The sequence below is a fragment of the Typopeltis vanoorti genome, chromosome 16 (genome assembly GCF_054136105.1).
Source record: "Typopeltis vanoorti isolate ZY-2024b chromosome 16, IOZ_Tvanoo_1.0, whole genome shotgun sequence".
In the NCBI taxonomy this organism is placed as follows: domain Eukaryota; kingdom Metazoa; phylum Arthropoda; class Arachnida; order Uropygi; family Thelyphonidae; genus Typopeltis; species Typopeltis vanoorti.
The window spans coordinates 76,864,724-76,878,547 of NC_143564.1; the positions used below are offsets into that span (position 1 = coordinate 76,864,724).

Consider the following 13,824-nt stretch of genomic DNA (forward strand, 5'->3'; position numbering starts at 1 on the left):
TTATTCATCACCTAATAAGAAATCTGACAACCTTCAAAAAAAGACTTCCTGCAAACTTCCTTAAAATGAATGGATTGTCAACCTTTTTAATTGCCCTTTAACATGGGAGTTGAATTTAATCTTGTTGAATGTGCTGCTTACATCCCGAAGAAATTATCACACTCAAACCCATCAACTAAATCAGGTAAAATAAATTAAAGATGCCAAGAAATTAAATTCTTGGTTTTATCCTTTATCCAAGTGTAAGCAAACAAAGATTGTGCATGAAGTCACTTCACGACTGGGCTACTTGTATATAGAGGCTCATGACTTCACATCAATTGCCTTAGTATCCATAATGCAAAGCACATCCTCATGAACATGTATAATGCTATGCATTATAATAAGTTTTAATAATGGCAAACCGTGAGCAGACATATAAATAAAAAATTCATAATGGAAAAACTCATGTAAAAAGATTATTTAATAGTACAATTTTCGCCTGTGCGTCACAGGCATCTTCAGTACATTTTAAGTTCAAATTAAACAATAACTGACAATTCTAAAAAGCGCCACCTAAGTAGCTAGTATAAGATAACTAAAAAGGTCAATAAATTTTCTAACAAAAAAAAAAAAAAAAAAAAAAAATATATATATATATACAGGGTGTTCGGGATAAATTTGACATATTTATAATTAATTATATTTTTCCGTAAGTTACATGTATTAACACACACTTCTCTTCATTTAAAAGTTTGGACCCTTCTTCATTCATATACAAGATGTCAGAAAGGATGGATAGCTGGAACCCACCTGAATCATGGAAGAGAATAACTTGTATCATGATGATTCGTGCCCGCCATCAAAATAAGGATATTACGACTGCTGCCCAATGCTCCCTGAATACAGTAAAAACAATCAGGCATGAACTAGAGACTTGCAATGGTGACTACGAGGATGTAGCAAGAAGAAAGATCCCTAGCAGACGATCTGATTGCGTTCGTACAGCAGAATTCCTCGCAAATCTGCAGGAACAGGTGTTGAAGAACCCTGGCATTGGAATTCGGGCTTTGTTCGTGGAGTTGCTAACTGTAGTCAAGCCCTGGATAACAAGGGTAGCCAATGGTAGGCCGTATGTATGGCAGCAGGATTCGGCCCCTTGCCACACCTCTGGGAAAAGTCAAAAATGGTTGTCTGAAAATTTCTACGACTTCACCAGTCCAAATGTTTGGCCTCCAAACTCCCCAGACCTTAACCCCATGGATTATTTTGTATGGGGTGCAGTTGAAAAAGACACCAATCGCACTTCCAGTAATACAAAAGCCCAGTTAATGGATAAAATTAAAACAGTTTTTGCGGCCCTTCCCAAGGAGACTGTAGCATCAGTTTGTTCGAGGCTCCGAAGCAGAATTGAAGCTGTGATCGATGCTAATGGTGGTTATTTTGAGTAAATCTTGTTGATAGTATTGTAATTAACTCTGCCTGTAATGTTTTTTTGTCAATTCATTAAATTTAATAGATACAAAGAAGATTTTCTTTTTCCTTACGAAACTGTCAAATTTATCCCGAACACCCTGTATATATATATATACAATAAAAAGTAGGAAAGATTAGCTGAATTATGAAGTCCTATCTCCCATAAAGGGGATAGACGTAAACCATCAGATCTGTTTAAATTAGCCGAGTGAAGTAAAGTTTCACATGTTTCTTTATAAAGCCGTTCCATGAGGAACCGACTTTTGTGAAGAACTCGTCTTTTTCCAATGAACTCTATGTCTAGTGATGATGCTATGTTCTGCAAGTCCAGACTGTTCAGGTTCAAAGTATTGAATATAAAACTGGTGTTCTTCTAGCAGAATGGAGGCAGATCTTCCTGTTTGTCCGAAATAAGATAATCCACAAGAGCAAGGAATCTGGTAAACACCTGGATAATTAAGATGTGGAAGCTTGTCCTTAGGAGAAGTGAGAAAGGTGGAAATTTTTCTGAATGGTTGAAAGGCAACAAAAATATTCAGCTGTTTTAAAACTTTTGCTATACGTTCACTAATGCCTTGTATACATAAGGGATAGGAATGCATGTTATTTCTTCTGTATTTGAAGAGGAAGACATATTAAAACTACTAAAGCTCTTTTGATGAAGGAGTTCTTATATCCATTAGATATAAGAACTCCTTATATTACAGAAAGAACTTGCAGTTCTTTCTGTAATAGATCGTCTGAAGAACAAAAGGAGTAGGCACGATGAACCAGTGCTTTAATAGTTCCTGCCTTTTGACTGGGATGGTGATGAGATTCAGCATGGATATAATGGCCTGTATGAGTCTTCTTTCTGTAGACTGAGAAATGTAGGTTACCATCTGGTTGACAAAGAATTAGAAGATCTAAAAAGGCTAACTGCTTATTTGATTCTACTTCTAGGGTAAACTGAATCCTTGGATGAAGTGCATTTAACTTAGTGAGAAACTGTTGAAGTTCATTAGAAGAGCCATTCCATATAGCAAAAATGTCATTGACATATCTGAACCAATGTTGTCAAAGATACGTTGTTCAAAAATGTTCCATAAAGAAGTTGGGGATAGCAGGAGAAAGAGGATTGCCCATTGCTGTTCCTTCAATTTGTTGTTCAAAGTATTTTTTATATAAGTATCAGTTCTAGGTTGAAGAAGTGAAAAGATGTGATAAAAATTTTGAAATTTTGTAAGTGGGACAACCTATGCAATCTACAACTGGCCTCAACGGAATGCCTGGTTTATGAACTTTCGGAAGACCATACAATCCACTTAGAATCTAAGTGGATTGTATGGTCCACTTAGTTGTATGGTCTTCCGAAAGTTCATAAACCAGGCATTCTGTTGAGGCCAGTTGTAGATTGCATAGGTTGTCCCACTTACAAAATTTTTATCAAATCTTTTCACTTCTTCAACTAGAAAAAACTGATACTTATATAAAAAATACTTTGGATTTCAAAAATAAAATTTCAGATCTTCATTTGGATGTTTCGGATATCATGATCAGTTTAGATATTGTTTCTTTATTTACAAATGTTCCTTTATCTGACAGCATTGAATTACTGCAACAGGAATTTCCTTCAGACATTGAAAAAATATTTGATTTTGTAATACATTCTGGTTATTTTTCCTTTAAAAATAAGTTGTATCAACAAATTGAAGGAACAGCAATGGGCAATCCTCTTTCTCCTGCTATCCCCAACTTCTTTATGGAACATTTTTGAACAACGTATCTTTGACAACATTTCTCCCAGACCTACTCATTGGTTCAGATATGTCGATGACATTTTTGCTATATGGAATGGCTCTTCTGATGAACTTCAACAGTTTCTCACTAAGTTAAATGCACTTCATCCAAGGATCCAGTTTACCCTAGAAGTAGAATCAAATAAGCAGTTAGCCTTTTTAGATCTTCTAATTCTTCGTCAACCAGATGCTAACCTACATTTCTCAGTCTACAGAAAGAAGACTCATACAGGCCATTATATCCATGCTGAATCTCATCACCATCCCAGTCAAAAGGCAGGAACTATTAAAGCACTGGTTCATCGTGCCCACTCCTTTTGTTCTTCAGACGATCTATTACAGAAAGAACTGCAATATATTACTTCTTCCTTTCTATCTAATGGATATAAGAACTCCTTCATCAAAAGAGCTTTGAGTAGTTTTAATATGTCTTCCTCTTCAAATATAGAAGAAATAACGTGCATTCCTATCCCTTATGTACAAGGCATTAGTGAACGTATAGCAAAAGTTTTAAAACCGCTGAATATTTTTGTTGTCTTTCAACCATTCAGAAAAATCTCCACCTTTCTCATTTCTCCTACGGACAAGCTTCCACATCTTAATTATCCAGGTGTTTACCAGATTCCTTGCTCTTGTGGATTATCTTATTTTGGACAAACAGGAAGATCTGCCTCTATTCGGCTAGAAGAACACCAGTTTTATATTCAATACTTTGAACCTGAACAGTCTGGACTTGCAGAACATGGCATCATCACTAGACACAGAGTTCACTGGAAAAGGACAAGAGTTCTTCACAAAAGTCGGTTCCTCATGGAACAGCTTTATAAAGAAACATGTGAAACTTTTCTTCACTCGGCTAATTTAAACAGATCTGATGGTTTACGTCTATCCCCTTTATGGGAGATAGTACTTTATAATTCAGCTAATCTTTCCTAACTTTTTATTGTATATATAATTTTTTTTTTTTTTTTTTTTTTTTTGTTAGAAAATTTATTGACCTTTTTAGTTATCTTACACTAGCTACTTAGGTGATGCTTTTTGGAATTGTCAGTTATTGTTTAATTTGAGCTTAAAATGTACTGAAGATGCCTGTGACATACAGGCGAATATTATACCATTAAATAATCATTTTACGTGAATTTTTCCGTTATTAATTTTGTATTGCTATGTTATGGGAAGGGCCACTACCTAGAACAGTTTCGCCCTTTATTGAGGTCTCATCAGTGGGAGCCAGACCCAGAAGTGATACCACGGTTGAAGTAATGCAGAAGTCATATTTCCATATAGAAGTAGTGAAAAGGTGTAGCACCTTATTATTAAAATATTCTGGATTAGAGCAAGTTGTTGAACATACCTGAAAGGATGTTTGCTTATGCATTATGGGATACTAAGACAATTAATATGAAGTCACTAGCCTCTATATACAAGTAGCCTAGTCATGAATATATTTCACATAATAACATGAAATGAATATTAAGTATATTCATAACATGAATATACTTAAAGGACCTTCTGAACAAATAGCAAGGACCCTTCGGAGATATAATTTGTATACCATCTTCAAACCAGCTCGGAAGTTGTCATCTTTCTTACCAAATATCAAAGATTCATTCCCAACTCTATACATGCCTGGTGTTTATCAAATACCTTGTTGTCATCTTTGCTTCTTTGAAGATACTGGCTATTCTGCTACTATTAGAATCGAAGAACATCAAGATTATATAAGATTTTTGGAATCTGACGATTCATGCCTTGCTTCTCATGCTTGATGACACCAGACATAGAATTCATTGAAACCATACCAAAATGCTAGACTACAGTAGATTCAAATTTGATATCTATTTTTTGAATTGTGTGAAGCCATACGACACAGTCTAAATCTTATTCAGATAAACTGTATGCCTGTCTCTAAGTTTTGAGAGGTGATTTTTTTATAATTTTTTAAATTAATTAATTATACATATATTCCCACATCTCTGAACTCTAATATGGTTTAAGGGAGGCCTCCTACTATACAGCTACGAACGAGACACAATATTATATGCATGCTGTATGACTTGTTCTTGTATTCAGAATTTAAATGCTATTGCCAGTTCTTCTGCCTTTTCCCTGAAAGAAGCCTCATGAGATACTGAGCAAAATATATGTAGAAGTAATAAATTATATTTAGTTTTATCTTGCATGTGTGAAGCTGTTATTTAAAAAAATATACAATGAAATAAATAATTTATAAAATGCTTTTATAAATAATTAAAGCAATGTATATTATACCATATACCATATGTAGAAAAAACGTTTCTACTTATGATATAGTATATGACAGAAAATAAATTATCTAACAGTTTCTACTACATACTTCGAGACTGATTTGGGCGATTCTCCCCCCCCCCCCCATGTATAGTTGGAAAAATGAAGAATATGCTTCCTTTGATTGGAAAAGAGCTAGGTGTTCACTTCTTGTCATGATGAGAGGAATTTTTATATAGGTATTTCAACTGAAGGCAAGTTAGCCAGTATCGTATGGAGATACCAAGGTTTTTTTTTATTCTGGAAACTTAGGTCTTTCCTCCAGCAAAAGAAACAAACTGACCAGAGAGCACATGCAACTAATAGACAAAAATACTATGTAGCGAATAATGGATAGGATAGCATAGAGAGTAAACTGCATGGTGGGCAGTAGATTATGTGGTGCAGAGTGGTTTCCCACAGTAAGTTCTTTAAATCTACAGAGGTAATAAAGTTTTACTGAAATTTAGAAACTGTAATGTAACATGCATTCGATTCCATGCTCTAATGATTCCGATTCATTTGTGAATGCGAACAAGAGAAGCAAAAATAAAAAATAAAAAAGTAACAACACTCACACCTTTTTTTTGTATGCTTCTAAATCTGCACCTCTGTTTTATCTATCTTTTTATTTCACAACACATTAAGCATACACATAGTGTGCTATGTGTATTCTATTGCTCCTTCCCTCTGCTCATAAATTGAACCCAGCATTACTATCTATGTTTCAGTTCTACATTCAGTCTTGCAAACTTATACTGCAAATTTTTATCATTTTTGTTTTTCAGTGTAAATGCCAATAATGGATAGGTTTTAGCTTATAGTGAATGATATGCTAATAGAGAAGAGGGGGGGGGGGGGAAGCTATGAATTTTAATTAGTGGAACAAAGAAAAAAAAACATGAATAATTTCAATGCTTGGTTTCCACAATGTTAGAGATTGTCAGTGGCAAAGCCTAACAAGCTAAAATATTATCTTCATAAAAGATAAACCCTATAAAATTCAAAGCAGTGTTTCATAGTTTAAAAATAAAAAAAATCACAAAAAGTCTACAAGTATGTAAGCATGTGCATATAGAATGTTAAGACAGCCACGTATATGCATCCTGCACTCAAATGCCAGCCTGGTTGGCTGAGTGATTAGCCCATTTGATCTCTAACCAACAAGATGCTGGTTTGAATTCCATCAGGGGGGGTGTGAATGTTTGTGATTGTCTTTAAGTGGAAGATGAATTTCATTGCTAAGTGTGAGACCACTGGCTTGCTTTTGGGAGGCCTAAAAAGTGGCTTAAAAAAGTTCTATATCTAGTCTCTAGAGCAGGGTTTCCAGAACATGTAAAAAAAAAAAAAAAAAAATATATATATATATATATATACGTATATATAATTTACAAAGCAAATAAAGCAATTCTTAGCCAATCCACAGTACAACATATTATAGGTTTGCATATAACCTTTTGTGGGTTGGAAGCACATTATAAAAAGAGAGAGAGGAATAATCTAACAGCAACTTCAGATGTAAAGTTTCAAGGCATTTCTCAATCAAATCTGGAAAGAAGATAATCTAAATTGTGGTTCCCAAATTCAAAATGAAACAATTTACTTCATCAGTTTTGTTTTTTTTTCCTCTAAATCTTATCATAAAAAAAATCTTTTTTGTATTATTTCAACTTTGGAATAGCTTATGGGTTTATATAAAATCATAAAATAACCTCTATATAAAAGGAAAATTTTTTTCTTATAAAATTTTTTTATTAATAAAAATATCAGATGCTAATGGAAAAAACAATTTATATCATGCTCTGTACTTTTTTGTGTATTGCACATAAAAAACACCCAGGTAACTGAAAAGTGGAACACTTCTTGCATTGTACATAGAAGCCTGAAATTTTTCAAGGCAAGTCTGAAGATGATGATGAGCCAATGTAGGTGGACCAAATCTAAAAGACTTTTTTTTTAATGCGAATCCCATTCACAAAAAGCTGTTAGTCTACAGTATACTATATTTGTATTAGAATGTTAAGACAACAATATATTGTGGTTGAGTTAAGGATTAAAAAGGAGTAAAATTTAAAAAAATTTAAACCCTGCTTTAAAGAATAAACATGGAAATTTTTTCAACTACTTCAACTCTCCAATAAGTAAGATGACAGTTCATTTTAGACAAATTATGGACTCTACAACTGTGTTATAAATAACTATTTTAATTTCCCAACGTTTCGACCTTCATATTAAGGTCATCATCTGAAGTATACATATATATATATATAGAGACAAGCTGAATTACATTTCACACAGTATGCTAAAGAGAGAATGATTTGATCAACATAATTCTACTGGCATGATCTCTAGTGAAAATAGAATATATAAAAGAAAAAAAAATTAAATAAATAAATAAATAAAAAATATAAATAAAAAATTAATTAACTACATCAAAGCTATATTCTATTTAAGATAACATCAGAGAAACATTCTTTCATATAGATAGGTTTCTTACAGTAATATTGATGTCCTAATTTAACATGACAATTGTTATATTAAATTTAAAATTCTGGATTACTTATGGTCCTATTTATAGTTAACTCTTTAGATTTTTGGACCATCATTATTGTTAAGATTAGGATGGTTGAAAAGAATCTCACAGGCTTCCTTAAATTTACGTTCATACCATGTTTTGGTGTGATGTAAACACTGATGCTTTTCCAGTCAATTCTATGTAAAGTGTTCAGGGCATGATCATAAAGGTCAGCTTCATCATAGTTATTACATTTAATGTGTCATTTATGTTCCTTTTGTCTGACAGGAATTGTGCGTCCTGTTTCCCCTATTATAGGGTAGATTACAGGTGCAATAAATACAGTATACTCCAGGGTGGGCCAGCAGAGGGAGTGGGTCTTTAGATGAGTTGAGTAAGCTCTTTAAATTCGCAGGAGATTTAAAGGTGGATTTAAGGTTGTATTTCTGTAGTATTCCGTTTATTTTATCTGATGTCCCTTTAATGTATGGAACGGTTATAGTTTTATTGTAGTCTAGTTTATCTTTGTTTTTTTAGTGAGGTCTTGTAGAGAATTTTGTTGATAGTATTTTGGCTGTAATCATTTTTTAGGAAAGTATTGCTGATAACTTTAAATTCAACTTTCAGCGCTTGTTCATTGGAGCAAATCTTCAGAGTCCTGTTTTTTAGAGTATTAATAACACCTAGTTTTTGTGTCATTGATTGGGACATTCTTGAAGAGAGCAGAGACTTCAAAATTAACTAATAAATCATCTTTTTCTAATGTAATGTCTTTGATTATGTTTATAAAGTGTTGTGTGTTTCTGATATAGGAGGGGGAATGACCTACCAACTCCTTGAGTGTTGACGCTAATTTCTTGGCTAGGTGATAATTAGGGCTGTCTATACCTTCAACTATTGGTCGGAGTGGTGTTAAATTTTGTTTGTGAATCTTTGGTAGACCATAAATTCAGGCCATGTAGTAACTGATTTAAGTAGCTTCTCTGTTTTCTTTTTTATTCTATTGGTTGGATCGTAGTTAACAAGTTGATATGTGCTGTTGTCCAAGACTAGCAGATTCATTTTTTCTAAATATGTGGTTCAATTTAGAATAACAGTGGCACTGCCTTTATCAGCTCTAGTTATTATGATGTCCGGATTTGATTTTAGTGATTTCACCGCTGTTAATTCGTGTTTTGTTAAATTGCTTGTTATTGTTTTCTTATAATTTACACTTAAAATATTGCTTTCTAAATGTATTTTATCTATGAATATTTCTAATGTAATGTCTTTGTTATATTTATAAAGTGTTGTGTGTTTCTGATATAGGCAGGGGGGGAATGACCTACCAACTCCTTAAGTGTTGACACTAATTTCTTGGCTAGGTAATAATTAGGGCTCTATATACCTTCGAAACAATGGGAAATTAAAATAGTTATTTATAACATGATTGTAGAGTCCACAATTTGTCTAAAATGAACGCTGATCACCATGTAACACTAAAGGAAAGGATTATGATGACAGTTCTCATGCCAGGTGATCAACCTTATCTACTACATAGACTCTGCAAAACAACCATGCCCAAACAGTGGCATCTGAACCCACAGCTTGTTAGTTAGAACACTTGCTAAACACTTGACCAACAGTCTAGTGACTGTTGAATGAAACTGATGTAAATCTGAGGCAATAATTTTTACTCAGGTTAACAGAAAATTAATACTGGCCTAAAAAACTTCTGTAAACTTTGTTATAATAGTAGAATCATGAAATATGTATCAGATGGTTTATTATCATAATTATTATTTTTTATCCAAATGGATTCGTGGCAAGTTTAAATGGTAGGGTCTGAGGAGTCAGAATTATCATGTTATAAATATTTTCATGCATTTCTCATGTTCCCCTTTCCTAATTAAAACCAAGTATCTGGCTTCACCAATGTAAGAAATATTATGGCACATGTATAGTATTTTGCAGATTCCTTGATGGCTGGGATGAAATGATCCTACGGAGACGAATATGAACTTGCACTAACAAGTTTGAAAGTAATTTTTACATGAATTTATGGACTAAATCTTCTGTAAATTCTTTGTTTAGGCAAGAATGTCATGTCATAGAAAGACAAACTACAATATTTTAACTATTGGATCTGAAGGTTCTACAGCATCAGTGGCAGAATCATGTGAAAATGAAAATATTAGAAAGAAACTTGACAATGTTAGCATTCAAGAACGTGTGAGAAGCAGAGGTGAGATGGTTAATTAAGCAGAACGGAGAGGAAAGGTTAGCATAAGTATTTGATGTCAGGATAGCAGGTAAATGACCTACAGGAAGACTAAGATCTAGGTGGATTGAGGTAGTAGTTAGCTCTGAAAAAAATTAAATGCAAGACCTGACGATATTGGTGATGTGGCGATTGGTGATGTAATTTTAAAGACAACTGTTGACAGGAAACTAGTAATGACAAAAACTTAATCATGTAATATTATCTTGCACCTCAGTATACCTACAACGAGGGTACAAATCAGGAGCAAGAGTTCGCATTTACAATTTTACTACTTTACATACATGATAGATATATTCAATGTAGTGATATTATATAAAATAAACATGTTAATAAACTTCTTGTTAATAATAAATAAATGTATTAATACAGCTTCTACTGTTTGTTATCTTGTTAATCAGCTCATGTTAATAAATGACCACTAAAAAATTAAAGAAATAAATTTTTTAATCCTGCAGAGGTCGCAGCTCTGCAGGATTAAATCAACCATATTTATTAAGATTTGGTTGATTTCTAAGAGCTGCTTCTGCTTCTAAGAATAGTCTCTCTTTCTTAAATTCGCTATGATGGAGCATGGTGGTGCATCATGGAGCATCATGGAAGAAAACCACCATGCTCCATCACAGTGAATTCAAGAAAGAGAGACTATTCTTAGAAGCAGCAGCAGCTCTTAGAAATCAACCAAATCTTAATAAATATGGTTGCATTAAGCTTCCGAAAATTTGGGAAACACTCATCACCAAAGATCCTACTTTATATTCCAGGCCACCTACAACCACCCTTAGAGGGTGCTCCACCTAGATAGGACTTTAGTGTCACCCACATGGTTGGGCTTAGTATTGTATGATATTTGTGTTATGTTACATTAGTTATTTTTGTAATCCCCATAGATGTCCTAGTGACTAGGACGAAATATAGGAAGTATTAAATTCTTTTTAATCCTTTCTGAGTGTTGTAAAAAATCCATTAAACCTCCAACATTATATTTTTCTACTTGGCTATACTATAAATTAAAGATACCAAGAAATTATATACTTGATTTAATCCTTTATGCAAGTGTAAGCAAACAAAGTTTGCACCTGAAGTATTTTCAGGACTGGGAAAACTCGTGGTAAAGGTGGTATGACTTCACATCACTTGCCTTAGTATCCCATAATGCAAAGCACATCTTCTTGCAGACATGTATAATGCTGTGCATTATGAGAAGGGGTCACCACCTAGACCGATTTTGACCTTTATTGAGGTCTCATTAGTGGGAGCCAGACCCAGAGGTGATACCAAGCTTGAAGTAATGCAGAAGTCATATTTTCATTATATGAGCTGCCAAAAGATGTCACACCTTATTATTAAAATCCTCTGGATTAGAGATAGTTAGTTGTTGAAAGTTTTTCCACTTGGTTATACTGGAAATTAAAGATACCAAGAAATTATATGCTTGGTTTAATCCTTTATCCAAGTGTAAGCCAACAAAGTTTGCACCTGAAGTATTTTCAGGACTGGGGAAACTCATTGTAAAGGTGGTATGACATAACAATAACTAACTATTTCTAATCCAGAGGATTTTAATAATCAGGTGACACTTTTTGGCAACTCATATAATAAAAATATGACTTCTGTATTACTTCAACCTTGGTATCACCTCAGAAAATACTTCAGATGCAAACTTTGTTTGTTTACACTTGGATAAAGGATTAAACCAAGTATATAATTTCTTGGTATCTTTAATTTATTGTTATTTATTGTTACTGTATCCTGTATTTATTAAAAAACAGGTCCGAAAAATCCAACATATTTGCTTTTAGTGCAGATTGCACACTTTGTATCCCATATACCAAAAAAAGTAATTTTAGTTTCAAGTATGCACTTTGAATACACCGTGAATTTAGATTCCCAAAAGCCTGACATAATAGAATATTACAATCAAACTAAGTCAGGAGTTGACATTGTGGACCAAATGATTCGTACATATAATATAGCCAGGAACACCAGAAGATGGCCTATGGTTATATTCTACACAATTCTGAATATTGCAGGAATAAATGCTCAGACTATTCATATGCTGAACAACAATGTGAAAATACGGTGCAGAATATTTATTAGAAATCTCGTAATGCTGTTAGTGTCAGAACAAATAAAAAGGTGTTCTGAAGTCTCTACAGGTGTGCATAAGCCTTTACACCTGAAACTTCATCAATTTCAGACACAATTTGAAGGAAATTCTAATGACAACATAGATATGGCTTCCTCGACAAACAGAAAAAGAAAAAAGATGTTTTACATGCTATGCATCCAAAACAAGTCGCTTATCAAAATATTTTTGCAAGTGTTGTAAAATGTATTTATGCCTTGAGCAAAGCAATATTGTTTGCGATGACTGTTATGACCGTTTTGTAAATCCAACTATTGAAGATTCTGATTAATTAATATTAAATGCGTTTGTTTAGTTTTATTTTTTCATTATTTTGTTTTATTTTTATTCTTTATATTTCTTTGTTCAATAATTTCTAGATTGTAACTGAAAATAAATAAACCATCATATATTATATTTGCAGTGTTTTTTTTTTAAGTTTTATCGAATTTCAGCATATATTAGTAATGAATGTATCTCTCGGATACATGCAGCCAAAGCTGCAATTTTTTTTATCGCAAACTCCGCAGGGTTAATTAACATGTTATAATGTTGTTTGCCATGGTGAAAGCTGAATAATAAAATTCACAAAGACATTTTTTACTTACTCACCTTAAATCACTGAAAACCATTAAATGTTCACAATCTCCCTGATGAATATATATATATGGATATCCCAGCTGAATTTCTAGGTCTATAAATTTTGTTTCTTCCATCTTTTTTGTGTCATAAGGACCTATACCTCTTGAAGGTTCAAGTGCCCATTTTCTAATATTCCTATTTGCAGAAACATACACTGAATTATTTTCACAATACTCAAATTTCGTGCATAATTATAAAATCAAATTTTAATGTCAAAAGTTTTATGGTAGCTATGCTGCAAAATTAAAAAGGGCCCGTCAGAATGTCAAATTCTGCATGTTTAGAATAGAGCTCTCACAATACTAATCCATTTAAGAAAAAGGAAATAAAACTGAATGTGAGAATTACAGAGGAATTACCCTTCTGAGTGTTCCAGGTAAGATTTATGCTTGCATAAATCTTGCCTGGCATCAGTACAAGCCACCTCCCATACATAAGTGAGAGCAAAAATTAGAAAAGAACACAAAAGCCATATCTGTTTAATCCACCATGGGAATATCGCTCCAGAGCATGTTCAGAGAGGATCATGCTCTGGAAACATTCCACTGGACTGAACAGAAAGGCATACAATTCTTATACCTGACAAAAACAAGGTTCAAGAGTAAATGTAAAGAAGTGGGACTTTCATAATGTAACCAAATCTAAAATTAAAATTTCTAAGATTTAATTCTCATCTAGTACTGCCAACAATACAAGCCTTGAGATTGCATAGAATACCAAATTGCAGTAACACCAATCTCAGGTTCATTCAACTTGACAA

At 33.2% G+C, this 13,824-nt stretch overlaps 1 protein-coding gene across 1 annotated transcript in view; it reads right to left on the reverse strand.

Moving 5' to 3' along the window:
- LOC150098142 (snRNA-activating protein complex subunit 3-like) overlaps positions 1 to 13,824 on the reverse strand; it is a 131,353-nt gene that overhangs the window by 27,040 nt on the left and 90,489 nt on the right. The window contains exon 7 of the mRNA XM_090406543.1: positions 13,035 to 13,199. Coding sequence (XP_090262669.1) covers positions 13,035 to 13,199 — 165 coding nt within the window. The remainder of the gene's footprint in view (positions 1 to 13,034; positions 13,200 to 13,824) is intronic.